The 21,676-nt window shown below is 42.5% G+C and overlaps 1 protein-coding gene across 5 annotated transcripts in view; it reads left to right on the top strand.

The window, feature by feature from the left end:
- FNBP1L (formin binding protein 1 like) overlaps positions 1–21,676 on the top strand; it is an 88,403-nt gene that overhangs the window by 16,501 nt on the left and 50,226 nt on the right. For all 5 annotated transcript variants that reach the window (XM_078391787.1, XM_020788684.3, XM_078391786.1 and 2 more), the window contains exon 2: positions 19,447–19,562. Coding sequence is in view for 3 of the 5 variants with exons in the window: in XM_020788684.3 (XP_020644343.1) it covers positions 19,447–19,562 (116 nt within the window). In the remaining 2 variants the exon portion in view is untranslated. The remainder of the gene's footprint in view (positions 1–19,446; positions 19,563–21,676) is intronic.

The raw sequence follows: 21,676 nt of genomic DNA, 5'->3' as shown, positions 1-21,676 counted from the left end.
TAACTGAATTATAAACAGTAATGAATTTAGAGAGTATTTATAGAATGAAAGATTAGTATGTGAACAGAAGTTTATATTTTGGCATGTGATCAGTTGCTACCCCAGTTTTGATGCTAGCACATTGCACTCTTGATCCTATGCTCAATCAGCAATAGAGAGTGCATCTGTGCTACACATTTATAGCAGTTTGATACCACTTTAAACGCCACAGCTCCAACCTAATGAATTCTGTGAAATGTAGTTTGGTGAGGTGCTTAGAACGCTCTGCTGCTAGAGAACTCTAGTGTGCCTTCCCTCAATCTATACTATTCAACTGGTTTAAATATTCTGCTCAGCCAGAAGCCTTTCACATGTGGAAATGAACTCTTCTGTCTAAGGGAAGATGTTAGGTTCAAGGATGCGTGCCGGACCCTTATCCTTTCTGGTTGATAAAGGTGATCAGGGAGGACTGAGTAAGTAAAGGAAGTGGTGGATGCCTCTTTTTAAAGAAGGCACCATTCCAGCCTGCCCCAAAGAGACAGTTAAGACTATTGTTGAAGAAAAAAAACCTTCCTGAACCCCCCCACCATGCTGGATGGCTACTAGCTAGTCTCTAATATTCCAAAGGGCAAGGTGCTTGATCGTGTGTCACTTTCTCTGATGTTCCTAGATAAAATGAATTCTCGAGCTCAGTGGTTCCCAACCTTTTTTCACTTGTGTATTCCCGAGCAGTTCATGTCCATAAATTGTATCCTTCACGTTAAGGGAGTTGGGCTAGGGGGACTCCCCACCCTGTCATCTTCAAGCCTCTTCCTCATCATCCCAGATAGCATGGAGAAGCATGCTGGCAAGAAAGTTAAAATCCATAAGGAGTTTTGTCCCATACAGACTGCCATCAATAGGAAACGAGCAGACAGCACAAACCCCCAATTAGTGGCAGAACAAGAATGGACACTGCCTTGGAGCAAAAGCCAATTGGCTAGGTTCTCACATGGTGGGTGGAATGAAAAGGAAAAAAGCTGAGGGCTGTTCTCACTGCTCAGGATATAAATAAATTACTTACACTGTTGATGTATGTGCTTTTCCCTGCCATTATTCAATTTTTGTGTGCCCCTAAATAGCATGGTTGTAACCCTGAGGATATGTGTGCCCCAGGTTGGGAATCACTGATCTAGTTCCATTTCAATCTGGCTTCAGGCCAGGGAATGTAATAGGAAGAGTTTTGGTCAACTTAGAGGATGACCTATACTGGGAACGGGGGGGGGGCATTCCCTGTTGGTCCTGCTGCACTTTTTTGGTATCTTTTGGTGCCTTCAACTTTGGTATCATTTGTCACTTCTCTGGGATGGAGACTGGGGGGCACTGGCTTGCAGTGGTTCTAGTCCTTCCTCGAGGACTGATTTCAGAAGATGGTGCTGAGAGATTCGTCTTCAACATCCTGGGGCATTGATCTGTAGTATCCCTCAGGGCTCAGTCCCCACATACATGACATTACTGTTAGAAGTTTCTGAAGTTTTGGAATGTGGTGCCACCAGTATGTTAATGATGTCCAGTTCTGTCTCTCCTTTTTGTCTAAGGATGCAACTACTGTACACAGTGAGAAAAATGTGAATTGAAGTTGCACTTAGAAAGTTGGGTTTCCCTGAGTAAATTCATATCACCGTATTTTTCTGTTTATAAGACGACCCAATGTATAAGATGACTCCCCCTTTTCTAACCCCCAAATTTGAAAATTTACATGATCGCACCCCTTTGATCCTGCTGCTCTTTCATGGCTGCTTCAGGATCAGAGGTGCGATCTTGCCACCCTTTCACGGCGGCGTTACCAACTTCAGGAAATGGGTAACGCAGCCGTGAAAGGGTGGCACGCTCACACCCCTTTGATCCTGAAGCCCTTTCATGGTTGCTTCAGGATCAAAGGGGTGCGAGTGTGCTGCCCCTTCATGGCTGTTTTACCCTGTGTCTTTGCAAAAGGCAGGGAAAGCTGCTGCCTTCCGTGTATAAAATAACCCTCAATTTTTTGTCTATTTAAGTAAAAGTGTCATTTTATACATGGAAAAATATGGTAACTGGCCACACAAAGGAGAGAGGAAGAAATTGACAGACTTGTTTGCAGCTTGTTAAGATAGCTCTCCTGTAGCTTTCCTAATTTTCAAGAGGCACAGCTGCAGAACTACCTTAACTTACCTTTCTGAAATACTGTATCCTCCCATACCTATCTACCAAGGCTTTGAGACCTGTAAGAGATGCCCTCATGATTCCACCAGCTTTACAAGCCCATTTGGTGGGTGCTGAAGAGAGGACCTTCTCTATGGCTACGTACTTGCAGGCTATGGAACTTCTGGTTGGGAAAGGCTAGGGTTCAGTCCTTTGGCCGACAAGGGAGACCTTTTTATTCAGGTAGGGCTTCAACAATTAACCCAGTGTTTTCAGGAGGAACTATTTCTCCCAATTTCTTGCTAGGTTTTGTAAGAGACTTAAGCTAGTGTTGGTTTCTTCATGGTATTTTATAAACAGTGTCATGATACTAATACTCTTGAAATTGCGTTGTTTCCACTGCCATTTTCAACATTGTCCACCCTTTGATTACAAGCTTCATATTTCTTGTAGTATTAACCTTCTTACAACTTGTGAATGGCTTTATCTTGCATGTCAGAGACAATGTAGTGGATAGAAAGTTGAAATGAAATTACAGAGGTGCTTGTGTAAACATGCTTCTCCATTAAATTCTCTGGAAGACCTTAACCTATCTGAGGATAGTTCTTGGATGTATGAGCACCCTCTTCAACTGTGAGAAATAAATAAGTACATTATGTAAACTTCATCTGTTTTATCTGCCATTGAGACATGTTCAGGTGTAGGACCATTGCAGAGGAATTAGCATCCTGCTTTTGTTGAACCTCACATAATTTCATGATTTCATAGATTTGTGTTTCTTTGCTGTGCACAATCAAATCATAGCCCAGTATTTCCCATATGGACATGTTGGGCCTGTACATGCCATGGCGGAGTATTTGTACTTCTGCAGAACATTTCCTAAACAGATGTCAGTGCAAAACACCTCTGTGTCTGTGTAGCTTGTTTTGTGTCTGAGCCTTTACAGAACTATCTAATAAATTTTTGATTGCAACAGAGTTGTATGCTTATACTGACAAGTGATATTTATTTTAATCAATTGCAGAGACACATTAAATGTAAGCAATTCAGTTTATTGTAATTGTTCGGTGTAAGTACTGGTAGAATAGCTAATGCCACAGAGCCTGATTAAATATTAAATGGAACTTCAGGTTCCAATGCTATATATGCTGACTCGGCTTCCCAGTAAGAAATAGATATGCTGTTCAAAAAACATGGTATACAAATCAATACAAATTTGTGCAATATGGATTAAAATAGCACACACTTGAATTAGTCACTTTAAGATTTGAAGACAGTTCTCCAAACATTCTTAAGATAGACTGCCAAAAGGTAGTTGAGAGCTCCCATTGTGGATTTGGGAAAGGTATTGAACATTGGCATAACAAATTAGAAAACAGGACTGTATGGCAAAGCCTAAATGTCAGGATTATATTGTTGTTCCTTGTTGGTGTAATTTCTTGCATGTAAGATCTTCAGTGGGCTAATAGAGGGATAAAGACAATGAGCTTATCTGAACAGCACAATAAGCCAGAATTCTAAAGAAACATTGATGGTGTTGGCTTGTTCATGGAACCAAGAGCTATGATTTGTTCTGATTTTATGACTCCAGTTCATTCTGGGACAGATGAGTCAATGATTCTTGATTCCATCTCATTCTAAACAAGCCAGCAAGGCCAATGGCTTTTAAAGTTACAGTACTCTTGCTTTTTGTAGGAGTGATTGGCTCATGTGCATGAACATGTTGCTCATAAAACCTAACATACTATCTTATTTTTATATGCACACTGGTCACTCTTAGGAGAAGGGAGAAAGCTTATCAAAGTGAAAAACTAACTACTGTATAGTTGCAAAATTGTCTTTCATCTTGCCTTATCCTCTTCTACTTGAGTAAATATTAAGTGTTACTTCTGTATACTTTTTACTTTCTGGTGAATCTAGTGGAAAGGTTATTTCACAGTGATGGTGTAGCCCCAGCATCTCCCCGTATGTCATGGCTCTTAGACAGTTATATTGAAGGAATGTCCTCTTAAGATTGTAGTTCTACATGTCATGGATGAAGAACCTACGACCCTCCACATTTTTCACTCCTATTGGTCCCAGCCAGCATTGTCAATCGTCAGGAAGGATGCAAATTACAATCTAACAGTATGTAAAGAATTGGAGCTTTCCCACAGCATTGTAAATGCTTGTCTAGAGCTAAGTCTGCTAGACTCAGAAATTATGTCTGAGAAGATACATACAGGATTAGCCTTGTGGAAACTTCCAGAGTTCCCACAGAAGAAGATAAACCATTTCTGGAGTACTTTGTTCCAAGAAAACCCTGAGAAGGGTAGCCATAAATTGGAATAAACTTGGCAGCATATAATAATGATTAGTTGTGCTGTCAAGGGAGTGGTATCAGGCAAAGTGATATCCAGATGTTGCTGGATAATAACTTCCAACATGCCCGTCTATTGACTATACTAGCAAAGACTGATAGTAGTTGTAGTCCAGAAACATCTGGAGGATTGCACCTTGCGCACTCCTAGAGCAAATGGTGAATCAATATTTTATTGGGTTTTACAGATAATAAGTTTGAATGAAACCCAGATAGTAATAGGGATTGACTACAGAGATTGAAGCACCCTTCAGTGTGACAGTAAAAAGATTTGTTGGTCTAACTCAGTGGTTCTTAACCTTTGTTACTCGGATGCTTTTGAACTGCAACTCCCAGAAACCCCAGTCAGGACAGCTGGTGGTGAAGGCTTCTGGGAGTTGCAGTCCAAAACTCCTGAGTAACCCAAGGTTAAGAACCAGTGGCCTAACTCATTAGTTTCCCAACATTGGGTAACCCAAGTATTCTTAGATTGCAACTCCCAGAAATCCTGGCCAGCACAGCTGGCAATGAAGGTTTCTGGGAATTGCAGTCCAGCAACACCTGGGTTACTCAAGGTTGGGAACCACTGGCCCAACTTGTTGTGTGCAATTCATTTAAAACAGTGGTCCCCAACGTTGGGCTCCAGATGTTCTTGGACTACAACTCCCAGAAGCCTTCACCACCCCCTCTGCTGGCTAGGATTTCTGGAAGTTGAAGTCCAAGAACATCTGGAGGCCCAAGGTTGAGGACCACTGATTTAAAAGATTTTATTTATTTTTTTAATTTTATTTATTTATTGTATTTATACCCCGCCTATCTAGTCATTTCGACCACTCTAGGCGGCTTATAAATGGCGGCTTAAAGATGGCCTTATAAATAGTTTGTCTAGGCAGTTGCCAGTGGCATGGAACAATTTCTCTATTGACCAGTTTATTATAATCCAGCACTCAAACATTGCTGTAATATAAGAAGCTATACTGGTAAATTTTTGTATTTTTTTTCAGCTTTTGAAGCATTGTTCTTAGGTCTGTAAATCAAAATTTCATAGGGGAAAATAGAGTATAAACAATGCATAAAATGGTTAGCTTAAGCATTTTGTTGCACATTCACCTTTGAATCCATAAAAATCTTGATCTAGAAGCTGTGTCATAATCTTTGAGCTGCTCCAGTAGCTTTTCACTATAGACTGAGCAACAGAGATCACTGCCAAACGTACTTACACTCTTGTTTCTGCAACAGATTATTCTTGCTGTGAAAGAGTTAATAAACCAATACTGTATTTCACTGTCCTTTTCTGTCTCTTCCCACATGGGAATTTCTTGAGGAATTAATAAACATATAAAGCCTTTTTCTTATCATTGTATAAGACTATTAATTACAAGATGTTTACTTCTGATTTGTGTGGAATTGCTGAACAATTACATCATGCAGTGTGGGGTATAATTTGATTTTATTTTAGTTAACCATTAAAATAATGGTTTTGTTTAACTGGACTACTTCATCATCAGTGATGCAACTGTTACTGGATGGTTTATCTTGTATCATTGATTGGCTTCAGAGTAGCTGTAGATATTGAATCTAATTACCGGACATGACCAAGGTTAACCTTTTTGAAGACTTTGCATTTGCTTAAAAATAATAGGAACTTAGTATTGTGTTCTAATTAGGAAGCACTCCTGTCACCTATTTTGATGTTGGTTTTCTTAAGAAGATGAAAGAAGGTGGCCACCTATCTCCCAAAAGTACATCTCTTCTATCTTTTGTAGCACCTTTATTCTCTGTGCTGGCAGAGGAGGTGCTCCCCCTGGGAAAAGGACATAACATTTTGTTATTAATTTATTTACCCTACCTTTCTCCTTAAAAATAGACCCAAGGTGGCTTTACATCATTAAAAGACAATATTTAAAGCTAAAGCCACTGAGTATACACATACATAAAAGGATCAAACAGACCACCACTCTAAAAAGCAGTAAACAAAAGCAACACCAAAAATGCATTTAAAACAACATGGTGGATTTGATTTAAATCGCTGTGGGGTGGATAAAAATCATTGATTTTTATCCACCCTGTAGTGATTTAAATTGTTTTGATTTGAATCAGATCCACCCTTCAAAACAGTAAGGCACACCAGTCAATTTCAAAAACGCTCGGTCATCGAGGGAGAGCCTGAAGAGACCTGCCTTTGTCATTCCCAAATGAGATTTGACATTCCTGAAGGCCCCTTTCAGAAAACCTGTCCAGTCACTTTTTTAGCTTCCCCAGGTCACCTTCCTTCACCTGAAGAGAACAGACTTCATTAATGAGTGCCATGAGGTCATTGTGCCAAGCGCATACAGTATGTGTAGCAGGCAGATAACTGTGTACATGACTCTGTGGAAGACATGAGGAAGGGGAGACTAGTCCTGTTGGCTAGTCTCTGCCTTTGCAAGGTTCTTTTTTGCTGGGTTTCTTCACTGGAAAAGTAGGGGAAGTACTAAACCTCTTGGACTTTTTCAGTAGTAAAAAGGGCTGTACTGATACTCTTGTCGGGATTCTAAATTTATGCAGGTGCTTTTATTTTTACATTCCCAGCTAGATTCTTCAAAGATTTGCTGCAGACAAGGAAGTCTACAAGATATTCAGAAAGTGTAATTAAGAAAAAGAGCTAGAAATACCCTTTGTAAGTCTCAAAAGAGAAGCAAGGGATAAGGGTGTTTTTTGGAAACATCATTTAGTGGAGAGAGAGCTTCTAATTACAGGAAGACTAGTTAAAGGCCTATGAAATGTCATGGCTGAGATGTAGGGGTGTTGGATGTGTGGGAGAAAGGCTGAAACCCTCCCCATGATTCATCTCTGTTTTCATGGTCATTGGCAAGACCATGTTTGAGAAGCGGTGGAATGTGGCTTTATTATGACCAAGAGAGAAATTGGCATATCTAAATCAAGTCTGGCAAATCTTGCTAGAAATGCAAATTATGACAACTTCTTTATCCCATGCACCACTGTCCAGATGTGTTAGATTGCGTATATCACCATTCCTAGTGAGTGCAGCTGTGTAGGATGAGGATGATGAAACTAGAGTGTGCAGTGGTTTAAAGTATTTAAATACATTGCCCTCTATTATCTGCTCTGCAGTAGGTTTTGAGGAGAAGAATTGAAACAAACCTCTTTTTATCTTCCTCAATGAAAGCCATATCCAGTATTTATTTACGGTAGTGTTGTCTTCCCTGACTGTTTTTTTGTCTCTTTGCTATACTGTAAATATCATTATATTATTGTAGATGGTGCATTGGTTGCATAACACCGGTTTGTATCATTCTAAAGTGTATTTATGTGTCAAGTATGGCAGTGGTTTTCTGTTGGTTTTCTTCATTGTCCAACTGTTGCGCTGGTACACAGTACTTGGACACACAATTGTATGTATCAAGTTGTCTGATGGTTGTTGTGGTTTCTTCGGGTTCTTTGGCTGTGTTCTGAAGGTTGTTCTTCCTGACATTTTACCAGTCTCTGTGGCCGGCATCTTCAGAGGACTGGAGTAGGAACTCTGTCCATGCTCTGCTGCTGTTTGTGGGATAGTTGAGTATAGCTGTGGGAACAGCTTTTGTCTTTTTTCAGGAGATAGGGTGATCAGTGTGTTTTTGTTGTGATAAGGGGGGGAGAGATTATCTGTCACTGTGATTGATGGGTGTCGTTAACTGGTCTTTTTGTGTGCAATGATCCCTGGCCCTTGTGGCTGGGTAGAGTTTGTTGACCTTTTGCAGGCTGTATTTTTCAATATTGGGAGCCAGGCCATGTTTAGTTTTAGGCCTTCCTTTTTGTTGAAGTTCTGTTGATGTTTATGGATTTCAATGGCTTCCCTGTGCAGTCTAACATAATGATTGCTGGTGTTGTCCAATACTTCAGTATTTTGAAATAAAATTTCATGTCCAGATTGTTTTAGGGCATGTTCAGCTACTGTTGATTTTTTCAGTTGTTTCTCTGCATCCTTCAGCATTGGAACTACCCATTCTCTTTTGGTGATATGACTGTTAATCCTGGTGTCCGGTGTCTCAGCTTTCTGCTTTGAGTGACCCTGCTAGGAGTCCAGAATTAAAGTCTCCTGATGACATTGCTCTCAGCTTCCCTGGCACAAGCAAGTCACAATCTAAGAGAGATGAGCATCAAAATCCTAAGACTATGCCGACAAATATGGAAAACAGAACAGTGGTTCAACAGACTGGTGATGCTCAATGTATTTTCTAGTCCCCAAGAAAGGAGATGACAAGGAGTGCATTTCAGTATAGGACCATTGCATTAATTTCCCATGCAAGCAAAGTGATACACAAGACATTGCACTAAACATTTTTACCATAATTTGAGAGAAAAATATTTGATGTTCAAGTTGGATTCCAGAAAGGAAGAGAGATTAGGGATCGTGTGGCAAATATACATTGGGAACTGGAGCATACCGTGGAATTTCAGAAAACCAGTCAGTGCTTTACAGAAGGAAGCAAAGCCTTTGACTGTGTGGAATATGAGACACTGTGGATTGCTAAAAGAGATTGGTGTGCTTGATTGTCCTGAGGAGTAACATATTGTGTATTGTAGGCAAGAAGCTACTGTTAGGACAGAATATGGAGAAACAGAATGGTTTCCCAGAGGCAAGAGTATCAGGCAAGGCTGCATTTTATCTCCCTGTTTGTTCAGTTTGTTTACAGAACATACCACATGGAAAGCTGGGTTAGATTCAGATGGCGTGGAGAATGAAAATTGGTAGAAGAAACTACAGTGGGGTCTTGACTTAAGAATGGCTCGAGTTAAGAACATTTTGACTTAAGAACCGCTCTCATAGGAAAATATTGACTTGACTTAAGTACTTAGATTTGAGTTAAGAACTGAAAAAAAACCACGTGGGAGGCAGGGAAAGTGCAAAATGTGAACTTTCAGTTAACTGTTGGCCAGTGAAAAGGGTGCCTGTCTGCTTCCTCACTCCTCCCAGCGTTTAGAGAGTGGATTGGGAGACAGTCTTCAGACTGCCTGGTACTGTACTGCCTGGACTGTATTTTCCCTGCCTTCCCTGAACCTTTCTTGACCTAAGAAAAAAAGAAACAAAATATCCCCCTCTAGTGGTCGAAGGCGGAATAGCAGCTTCCCATTAGTTTCTATGGATGGAAAAGAGCAGATATGGATCAAATGGTTTTCAATGCATTCCTATGGGAAATGCAGATTTGACTTGAGAACTTTTTGACTTGAGAACCGCCTTCCAATACGGATTAAGTTCTCAAGTCAAGACCCCACTGTAGAGCTCTCTTGGCTGTTTTTGTTGTTTTCTTTTATTTCTTTAGAAGACCATAGGGCTTCCAAATTCACTCCACTGCCGCTTAGACTCTAAACTTGTAAAGTCTGTTCAGATTGTCGCCCAAAGTTTTGCAAGAAAGTGAGATGGAAAGTGGGCCTTGGCCTTGCAAGCTGCCTCCATCATCAGTTCTTGCACACTCTGGAAAATGAACTACAGGTGAGCTAGAACGTCCTGTATCTTATTTGAATGTGTAACCCTCTTCCCCACCCCAGTGACTATGAAAGAAACATATAAAAATAGCATGGTAAGGATGCAAACAGCTACTAGTCCAGTCCCAGCTGTTGGCAGAAACTCCAGAGTCAGAGCACCCTGACTAATGGGCATCTAGTCCCTAAAAACCTCCCTTGAATTGCAAGCAGCATTGAAACAATGAGAACAAATGTCCTTAAGACACTCCATGCAAGCCGCCAGTAATTGTTGCTCATGTTAACTGGCTGCTTGGGTAGGGTGTTAAATGGATTGTTGTATCTTTATTGCTTCTGAATGTTTTTTGGTGGTGATCTTGTTTACCATGTTGTAGCGTGGTATTTGACCCCATAGTATTTATATGCTTACTGTTTTTTAGCTTTAAATATTGTCTTTTAATGATGGAAGCTGCCTTGGTCCTTTTTAAGGAGAAAGGCAGGGTAAAATATTGTAATTGTAACAGTAATAACTGTAATGTTATGTGAAATATTTCTGCTCAGATAGTTATGACACAGTGCACCTTTTCTTGTGATTGTAATTTTTCATGGTTTACCAGATTATGTGGCTTACCATGGTGTGTGGTGTGTGTATGCGTGCGCATGCACTCATATGTGCACATGTATGTTTGTGTGTGTGTCTGTGACTGCAGGAATTTTACTCCTTAGCAATATAGCTTGCATTATTTTCAGTCTGGTGTGTGGGGAATAACTGTGAAGAAACAAAACAGTTTTAGAAGTCATAGCTTGGGTCCTTCAGATAATACTTTGATCTTCCTTTTCAGTGACCAATATCTGGTAGGAGTCTGTGACCATCCAGTGAGTTTTTATTTTTATGTATTAGGTCCAGAAGAAAATAGAAGGGGACATTGCACAGGCTATACAGTATTAGGTTTTCTGTATTAGCTTCTAAAACACATTCTGTTTTGCCCCATAAAGGAGTTTCTGGGGAAGTATTTTTAAAGCTAAATTTTTGAAGTAATCTTCACCATCATTGACCTGATTTCCAGTCACACATTTGTTTCCTAGTAACAGTGACAAATGCTGGGAAAGCTGTAGCTTGGACCTTCCTTGAACAGAGGTAGCGTCGTGGAGTCAGTTGGCAGCTTTTGGATGAAAACCAAATGCAAATAGAGTTGGCTTTCCATTAATAAAAGGTTTTATGTGACTGCTTGACATGAGATACAGTTGGATGTTTACAGGGTGCAAGTTGAAACAGGCAGACCTGAAGGAGTATTAGCTGGAACAGATTATCTTGCCTAACTACTTAGACTGAATAATACTGTTTACATGACTGACTCGTGGATGTTCAGAGTAAATAGTGCGCAGAGAGAAAGTGTAGTTGGTCTCTACTCATTACTGTGCTGCAATATTTGATATCAATTGAAGTTTTGAGACACCTTTAAAGATGCCCCCATATTAGTGCATTATGTCCTGATATCACATACATCTCTTTAGCAAAGATCGTCCTTTTTTGAAAAGAGAGTTCAGTTGACATGGTAGCTGATGATGGTGGTATTTTAGGTTAGAGATACCACTCACTCATCCAGATAATCAGAAAGCACCAGCCTGACTCTACAGAGGGAATGTAACTCCACCCCAAACAGATTAAACTTCTATCTCCTGAATTCCAGTGCTAATACCTATAACACCCCCCCACACATTTACCAACCCACTGTACCAATCTAAGATTTAATTTCAGAGTAATATGGAAGGTATTTGGGAATAAAAATCTATTAATTATTTGAGTAGCGAGCCTGATGGCAAGCTATACCGTATTTTTTGCTCCATAAGACGCACTCCCCCCCCAAAATGGGGGGGGGGAGTCTGTGCATCTTATGGAGTGAAGGCGGTGATTTCGCCCGCTCTGGCCCCGTGGGGGGGGAGCATCACAAGGGTCCGAGTGAGCCTTCCAGGACCCTTGCGACGCTCCCCCACCCCCCCACGGGGCCAGTGCAGGCAAAATCGCCAGCTTCCAGGTGGGGGGAGTGTCGCAAGGGTCCAGGAAGGCTCACTCGGACCCTTGCGACGCTCCCTCCACCCCCCACGGGGCCAGCGCGGGCAAAATCACCACCTTCTGAGACTCTTTGGAGGCTTGGGAAACCTCAGAAGAGTCCGAGAAGGTAGCAATTTCACCCCCTCTGACCCCCGGGGGGCAGGGTGAGTCTCTAAAGGGTCCTGGAACACACCCTAAGACCCTTTAGAGACTCACCCTGCCCCCCCGGGGGTCAGAGGGGGTGAAATCGCCACCTTCTGGGACTCTTCTGAAGCTTCCCAAGCCTCAAAAGTCTCAGAAGGTGGCGATTTCGCCCCCTCTGACCCCGGGGGAGGGCTGGGTGAGCCTCCGAAGGGTCCTAGGGTGTGTTCCATAAGACGGACCTCTCCATAAGACTCACCAATTTTTAGGAGAAGAAAACAGATTATTTTTTTTCCTGTTTTCTTCTCCTAAAAATTTGGTGCGTCTTATGGAGCGAAAAAACGGTAATTTTATTTGGTGGTAATACCATTTAAAAATCCTTCTGAGCAATAACCAAGTTAGGTTTACCTTTGATTTGCTTTCGAATGAGCCTGATGGCCTCAATGACTTCTAGCCAATAGCTTTACCTTAAGATGCAAACTTAAGAACAACCCTGCTGGATTAGACTAAAAGCTTATGTAGTCCAACATTCAGTTTAGGGGTGTTAGCTTTTGTGTTTTTGGTCTCCATCTCCTAGAATTGCTATGTAACTTCCAGAAGTCTCCAAAATTCCCCCATTCCACCATTGTGCTCCAAGAACACAAATCTATATAAACCTCTAATTGTCAGGCATCCGAGGCATGTGTGAAATGCCATACCCATGTCTGTTTCTGGTGAGCTTTGCCAACCTTCCCTGCTTGTCCTTACCAGACCACTCATAGTGGGGTAGCTGTGACTCCTGTGGTCATCAGAGCCAGGACAAGGCACTGCTCCTGCCCAGGCCCAGCATTCTAGCACCAGTTAGGTCTAATTATGTTCTCACAGTGGACAACCAGATACAGGTAGAGGGAGATATGGCGCCGACAACAATGCCTACTTGTGTTAGAAGAACAGTGAACAGATGTTTGAAGGCTGTTCACTGTTCTGACACTGTGACCAACTGCCAAAATCGAGGTAGGCAGCCCAGCTGGCCCACTACTCTGAACCTGGTGCTTTTCAACACCAGGTCTGTATCCAAAAAATCCCAGCTTATTCAAGACCTTATTCTGGAGGAGGATGCAGACCTGGCGTGCATAACTGAGACCTGGATGAGTGGGGAAGGAGGGGTTCCTCTAACCTTTTCCTGCCCTCCAGGTTATGCAGTCCATCACCAGGGCAGACTGGAGGGGCGGGGGGGGGAATTGCCATTGTTTATAGAAAATCTTTAGAGGTTACAAGGCGTTCCTCAGTTGTGAAGCCAGGTTTGGAGGCCCTTCATGTGCGGATTGGGGCCAGGGATGGTATTGGGATCTTGCTGGGTTACCGCGCTCCCTGTGATCCAGCCACCTCCCTACCGGAGCTGGCGGACTTCGTCTCTGCGGCACTGTTGGAGTCCCCGAGACTTTTGGTCCTGGGTGACTTCAACATCCATGCAGAGGCAGAGGTATCCGGCCCAGCTCTTGAGTTCTTGGAAACCATGGCTTCCTTGAACTTGTCCCAACATGTTAATGGTCCCACACACATGGGCGGCCATATGTGCGACCTGGTATTCTCCACTGAGTGTAGTGAGCGTGGTCTGATGGTGACTGACCTAGTGTCAGTCCCCTTGTCATGGTCAGACCATCACCTAATAAAATGTAACCTCGCAATGGCACTCCCTCCCCGCAGGGAGCAGGGACCTATTTTGATGGTCTGCCCTCGAAGGTTACTGGATCCAATGAGATTCCAGGATACCATGAGAGGGATTGCAGCGGCACTGTCTGGCGCTCCTGTTGAAGCCCTGGTTGATGGTTGGTTCTCCGCCGCTACTAGGGCTGTTGATACGATCGCACCCAAACGCCCTCTCAGGAGTAGAGCTCGGCCAGGACCCTGGTATAGTCAGGATCTACAAGCAATGAAGCGAATAAGGAGATGGCTAGAGTGCATTTGGAGAAGGAAACCGACTGGTTATAATAAGATAGCTGTCAGGATCGCAACTAACCGTTACCTTGCTAAGGTAAAGGCTCTAGAAGATCTCATGTCGCTGACCAGATAAGCGAAACTTCCAACCAGCAGGTGGAACTTTTCTGTATAGTTCGCGATCTATCCGGAATTGGTCAGGGTGAATGGCCTCCCACTAGCATCTCACCTGACCAATTTGCAGCGTTTTTTAAATCCAAAGTGGAGGCCATCCACCGTGACCTTTCTCCTTTTTTAAACACAGTGGATCGAGCACAGATGTCCAGCGCTCCGTCCTGTCTGGTAATTCTCGACTCCTTTCAGCCTGTAACACCAGATTTGGTAGGCAAGGCGCTTGATCGCTGTCGGGCCACCACCTCTTCTCTCGACCCTTGCCTGGCCTGGCTAATCAAAGCAGCCAGGCCAGTAACAACTGAATGGGCCACTGCAATAATTAATTGGTCTCTCCAGGAGGGCAAGATCCCCCTCGCCCTCAAGGAGACACTCATTAGGCCCATTAGGAAGAAACCAAATTTGGCGGCAGACGAAATTGGCAATTATAGGCCCATCGCCAATGTTTCCTTCCTTAGCAAAGTGGTTGAGAGGGTGGTGGCAGATCAGCTTCAGGTGCTCTTGGCCGAAACCAATGCTCTGGACCCATTTCAGTCGGGCTTCAGGCCGCGCTATGGTACAGAGATGGCACTGGTCACACTGTTGGATGACCTGTTGAGGGAGGCCGATGGGGGCAATATGTCCTTGCTGGTCCTCCTCGACATCTCAGCCGCCTTTGATACTGTCGACCACGGTATCCTCCTGGGGAGGCTCTCCGAGTTGGGAGTCGGTGGCCTGGCACTTGCCTGGCTCCACTCCTTCCTGGAGGACCGCCCCCAGAGAGTACAGCTTGGGGAGAATGGCTTGGCCCCGTGGAATCTCAGTTGTGGGGTTCCACAGGGGTCGATCATCTCCCCAATGCTGTTTAACATCTATACGAGGCCGTTGGGCAGGGTCATCAGGGGGTGTGGGGCATCGTGTCATCAGTACGCTGATGACACACAGCTCTAAGTCTCCTTTACACCAACTTCAGTGGATGCCGTCCAGTCCCTCCAGAGCTGCCTGGAGACTGTACTGGAATGGATGCAGTCAAATGGATTGAGGCTGAACCCGAACAAGACGGTGGTCTTGAGGGTGGGTGGCCCTTCCGTCAGCGGCATAGGTGACTCCCTCTCCTTTGGAGGGACAACCCTTGCCGCAAAGAGTGAGGTCCGCAGCTTGGGGATACATCTGGACCTGGCGCTTACCATGGAAACCCAGGTGGCGTCCGTGGTCCATTCCGCCTATTTTCATCCATGGCGGATTGCCCAGCTGCGACCATATCTTGATCGGGGGGGCCACTACTATAGTCCATGCGCTCGTAATCTCGAGATTAGACCATTGTAACGCACTCTACGTGGGGCTGCCTTTGAGGCTGACGTGGAAACTTCAGATGGTCCAGAATGCGGCAGCCAGGCTCCTTAGTGGGGTGAGGAAACACCAGCATATCTCCCCCACTCTGGCTGCTTTGCACTGGTTGCCCATCCGTTTCCGCGTTGACTTCAAAGTGCTAATGATTACTTATAAAGCTCTAAGCGGTTTGGGACCTCAATATCTGGCAGATCGTCTTCTCCCACCCAGATCTACCCGAATCACCCGACATAGCCAGCAGGGGCGGCTGAGGGGTCTGACGCCGAAAGAGGCCCAGAAGGAAAAAAACAAGAAACTGGGCCTTCTCGGCGGTGGCCCCTCAGCTGTGGAACACACTCCCTACTGAAATTCGGCTGGCACCCTCGCTGGGTGTTTTCAAAAGCCAATTAAAAACTTGGTTATTTAAACAGGCCTTCCCCCCAGTCAATTAAGTGATTCTCTCTTTCTTTTTCTTTTTCTTCTTTTGAGTATTGCCATTTTGGAAATTTGTTGCTTAGAATTAATTGTATAATTGCATTTTATACGTTGTTTTAATGTGTTTTAACTTATGTAAACCGCCCCGAGTAGACGTTGTCTAGAGGGGCAGGGTAAAAATCGAATAAATAAATAAATAAATACATATGTGAAGTTTAACAGTAAGATATGAAGGCAGTAACTATTCCCTGTTGTTGGTTTCCAGCCTATCCCTTGACTGTTAAAAAAAAAGATTAAACATAGTCATGTAATTCATAAGTAAAATAAAAAAATCAGGGTTATAACTCCATCAGATCATTAAAATATTGCACTATAGGCCAACTTTTGAGTTATCAAGAATGCTGCATCAGGCAGGGCATTATGGAACTTAGGTTGGGTGGAGGAAGCCCCAAAATTATCCTGGCCAGATGTTGACTGGACTTTGACATCTGTTAAAATAGCTCACCTTTTGTGTGTGTGATGTTTTGGTGTCCCAGTAAAGTTATGACCCATTCCTGATCCTTGATTGTGAAAATGACAAGGTATGTGATAATGTTCTGGTATCCATTCCTTATGATCCATTGATCTTTTGTGCTCCAGTGATAATAAAGAGTGGTATTTGGGGAAAACCTCTAAAAATGTATATAAAGCAGTGAGTGACTGGTGTTCCAGAATACTAGCACAGACTTGGCAGTGTGTCAGGTCAGTGAAATAAAAAAATCCAAACTAGGACAGCAAAGGCATTGTTCTTATCCTCATTGCAGGAAGTCTCTTTTGTCTCTGGCCCTTGATCCTCTTCCAGAGTACTTTACTGGAATTTCATTTAGATGAACAAGTAATATATGGTCATAACAACTGGAAAAAGGAACAAAATGGAGAACAGTGTTGCATATACTGATTTCTCTAAAATGAGAAACCAGTATATGTAACATTGAATTTCTTCTGTCTTGTATTAAAACCTCCTGCTCATCCATACCTTCTCTTTCCTTCTCTTCTCCCTGACCCACAGACTGTCTGGTAATTTAAATTCTGTGTATGATGTGTTAGAACCATTTTGCACAGCATGGAAGGCTGAACTATATGGTGCTTTAACAAAAATGTAATCAAAGTACAAGTTAACCTTTTGCTAGTGTTGGGTAATGCAGATATATCACAGTCAGTGCGGTCAAGGTTATTGATTTATGGGGAGGCTTTCTTTTCCCAAATTAAGCCACCCAACTGTCCCACCATTTGCAAAGAATAAGGTGCTCAGTTTCTTCTTCTGTTGCCTTCTTTCTTATTGGCAATGCTTAACATTCTTGCAGAGCCGAGCACTACTATGACTGACATGGTTTTTATGGAACCATTGCTCAGGTCTTGTCAATAGCATAGCTTTACATTTGTTCTCATGAGGAAGTGCCAGTCTCTGGAATCTGTTGCAATGGAAAACCTGAGCAATTATAATCATGCAATTGAGACTAATTAATATGTAATGCAAGGTCAGCATTGTTCTGTATGTCAAATGTTACAAGGTGAATAACGGTAAAATTTTGATAGCTGTTGTGGTTTTCAAGCCTAAAACTAGTTTTTGGTGTGTTGACACATGCTATACCCTCCACTGGCATTACTTTCTATATTTCTTACACAGTAGTTTTTAAATGTGTTCATTTCCCACTTTTTGTTGATGTAAAATAGCTTGAATGGGAATCTGAAAATGTCTTCTGTTTAGACTGTAAAATAGCTGTAAATATTTTGAATTTTATAGCGGTCGAAGAAGGGAGTTCTCCCTTTGTTACATCTTCTTTCTAGCAGAGATAGTAGTCATGGGGCTTTGATATACTGTACTTCCTTGCACTAATTTGTGCCCATTCATGTCCATAGCAGTATAAAATAAAATGGGAACAATGGGGAGATGGGTGTGTGTCAGGAGAAGAGCATGAATTAGAGAAGAGGGCAGGATGTATTGGAGCATGGCTTTGGGGTATCACACGGAAGCTGATGGCTACCGAAGCAGCCTGAGAGAATTCCACTACCATTAACTAGAAGAGAATCCAGTTGGGGCTAGACTGACCAGAAAGCCTTATAAAATTCCCTCTTCTTGATTAGCCAGGCAAATCCTATGGTACACTTTAAAGCTCCCCTCTTGTACATACTAATGTTTTATATAGATGCAGATCTGCAAGCACAATGTACGGTGTGTTTGCAAAGCATCTTATAAAGAAAGAGCTATTGGGGGAACAATCCTGTATTTGTGTTACACACAAGTGACAGCTGTGCTATTGCCATGTTGGCAAAATGGATGCTGTAGCAAATATATACTCTATTGATGAAGGAAGTGAGAAAACATACAAGAACATCGTCAAATAGCATGAAAATTGCAGACATATCCACTGCATCAGTAGAAATGCTGCTCTAGCTCTTTACATCAGGGGTTGTACAGGCACTACGGCCTATATGCTGCCCATGGTTAAGAAGCCAGTGAACACGCTGTTATAGCTGCACACTCTGAGTGTCAGCACATAGACAGCACAGAAGACAATGGCACAGCATTCTCGCTCAGCTGCCCCCAGCTATACGGCTAAAACAACTGCGCTATTGCCATTCTCCAAGCATTCCTAGAGGAAGAGGCTCAAATCTGATTACAGTGGTGCCTCGCTTAATGATTGCCGTGCATTATGATGAATCCGCTTTATGATGATCTTTTAGCAATCGCAAAACGATGGTCTAGATGGGGGAATTTCGCTTAGTGACGATCGGTTCCCTGCTTCGGGAACCGATTTTCGCTTTACGACGATCAAAAACAGCTGATCGTCGGGTTTTCAAAATGGTCGCCGGGTGCTTAAAATGGCTCCCCGCTGTGTTTAGGGACGGATTCCTCACTATACAAGCAGCGAAAATGGCCGCCGTATGGAGGATCTTCACTAGACGGTGAGTTTTTACCCCACTGGAACGCATTGAACCAGTTTCAATGCGTTTCAATGGGGTGTTTTTATCTCGCTTTACGATGTTTTCGCTTAACGGTGATTTTCCTGGAACAGATTGTCGTCGTTAAGCGAGGCACCACTGTATACTTTTCTTAACCAGTGTTTTATGAGCCCAGCAGATTGATATTTTAAAAAGGAAAAGGAAACACAGCACACACAGTTTCCTGGTGAGGATTAGTGCAGAAAATGCGCATAGCCCTCCTAGGACCAAAGCTTAGGACTCACTGAGGGGAAAAAAACTCTTTAGCCGAGTAGCCAAGGATAAAAACAGCAAGTCAAGGGTAGGTGTGGCCTTCATGGGGGATTCCAGGAGGCATCTAGGTGAGTCCTGCTGCAATCAGGATCATGTGCTAGATGTACCAGGGCTGTGATTCAGAAGGACTGCTCCCAGGATTGTGTCTTTAAAACAAAAAACACATATGTTAATGATGCAGTACTATGTATTTGTTTGGTTTTTCAGTCACTAATGGAGGTTCCCCCCCCCCCCCTTTTTGTTGTTGCAGGATCAGTTTGATAATTTAGACAAGCACACTCAGTGGGGCATTGACTTCCTGGAAAAATATGCAAAGTTTGTTAAAGAGAGGATAGAGATCGAACAGAATTATGCAAAGCAGCTGAGGTAAGTTACGTTTAAAATTCTGTTACTCTCCAATTGACAAGTGGCACAGTCTTAATTTATAAAGGACTACTCATGAATTCATCAAAACTGAGAGTTCAGAGATTTCAGTCTTGGGGAAGTTTTTAAGGGCTGCTCGTGTTAGTCTGTTGTGGCAAGGACTGCTGTAGTGACTCACTTGTTCTATAGTCATCACATTTTCTTATGGAAGGATGCTTCTCTGGATTACAGTTCAAGCATTCGATTTTTCCCTGTGTGCTTGCATCTCTGTGGATTCACAGAGGAGAGGATTATAGAGGCAAAAGTTGCATGGAAGCTTCCATGACATTTGCTTTATGTTGCTCAGCATCCCCCAGCAAAAATAAATAAATAATCAGTGTATGGGCCTTTCCCTCTGCTTTTAGTGTGGTTTTGGCGACCATCAGTGATGCTGTCTTGGTCATGAGTGAAATGTTGTTGCTTCAGTTTTCTGACTGGTGCAGGACTTTACAGGTGTTTAACACTGTGAACCTGTGTCCTTTGCATTAAGGTGTGTGTGGAAACAGAAACATGAGAATATTTCAAGAGAGCCCGTTCTGTAGCACTACTGCAACATGTAGCAGTCTTCTGCCAGTTTTGTTTGTACACTAGCATGCTTTGATTCCATTAATTAACCTCCATTAATAGGCTAGGCAGTGAATAAAAACCCAGAAAATTCCAAAATAAATTTACATAAAATAATTGAATTCATTTTTCAATATGAAGAAGTTTTAGGTCTCTTTTATCTGACTCTATAACTTCATCTTCTCTGTATGCACTTAACAATAAACTTGGGCTGGATACTAAAGGAATGCATTACTTATCAGCTGTTGTTTATCACAAAATAGCCAAGGTTGATTTAAAAGAGGAAGCAGTTTATTCTGTTTACTTCCTCTCTTTCAACAGCTGACCGTCCTAAAAGTTAATTCTCTTTGTTGTTCTTACATGCAAGTGTCCCCACCCCGCATTGAAGACTTGGGTTCTAAATGAAGCTTTTAAAAGTTATGTGACATATGTGTTCATCTACAGGGCAATTAGAAAACAGAGATGTGCGGATTTATCTAACTTTTTTTTCTAAAGAAAGAAGGAGTTTAGTTTCTGTATTACAGATTTCCGTCAAACATAGTTCTATTGTGACATGATACCGTGGGGTCTCTACAAGGGATTACTTGATTTGGAAACTGAGTAAAGTTATTAAAATTGTTTATCTTCTTCAGTTGGAAACTATGTAACTGTGTGTAGCCAAATGAAGATTTAGTTACCCAAATTACTATATTTAGAAACTTGGCAAGGCACCGGCATACTTTACTAGTTTGAATTCTAAACTGGAAACAAATGGTCACCATGTGGGACCTTTTTGCTCAAGTCTGTTTTACTTTAATTGAAATTGAAAACATAGGATGTTGATTATTTTCCAAGTGTAGATGTGGCAGATTTTCTGTGAGGAACTGTACAGATAGACTTTTTGTTCTAAGGAGATTTTTGTGCTGAAAGTTATACCACACCATTGTTAATCGACAAAAGCTTTTGTTGGATATAGTGTAGACAGTTCTATGCTAAACCTATGAGACAAAGTCCAGATATAATTGAGCATTTTGCAATCCCACCGATTTTAGTGGGAACGTTTTAAGCAAGCGCTTAAAACTCTTCTCTTGATGTCTGATTAAAAGATTTCTGTTGAAGACTAGCATCCTTTAAATGCTGATCTCAGGAGAATAAAGTATTTTCAATCCCGTGCTTGAAAATTAACAACAATGGCGCCAAATGCTGTCTAGGCCTGTGGCTCTCAGCTTTTCACTCTTCAGACATCTTCAGTTTTGCCTGCTAGAAATGACCATACTTTGGTCATAAGCAGCTTGTGATCAGAAGAGAACTGATGGATAGCGCAGTAGTTTAGTTTTCTGGTTGCGGAACCAGAGGCTGGGAATTTGATTTCCCACTATGCCTTCTTGACAGGGGCAGGACTTGATGAACCATAGAGTGCCTTCCAGCTCTGCAGTTCTAAAATGATGATGATGATGATGATGATGACAAGGAGTGCCTTCCTGAAATTCTGGAGTGAGATCCTGCCCTACTTAAACTGTTAGCTCCTTTTGCCA

Source organism: Pogona vitticeps, chromosome 4 (assembly GCF_051106095.1).
Source record: "Pogona vitticeps strain Pit_001003342236 chromosome 4, PviZW2.1, whole genome shotgun sequence".
Lineage (NCBI taxonomy): Eukaryota > Metazoa > Chordata > Lepidosauria > Squamata > Agamidae > Pogona > Pogona vitticeps.
Note: the sequence above shows the minus strand (reverse complement) of the source record. Positions and strands in the feature narration are given on the sequence as shown.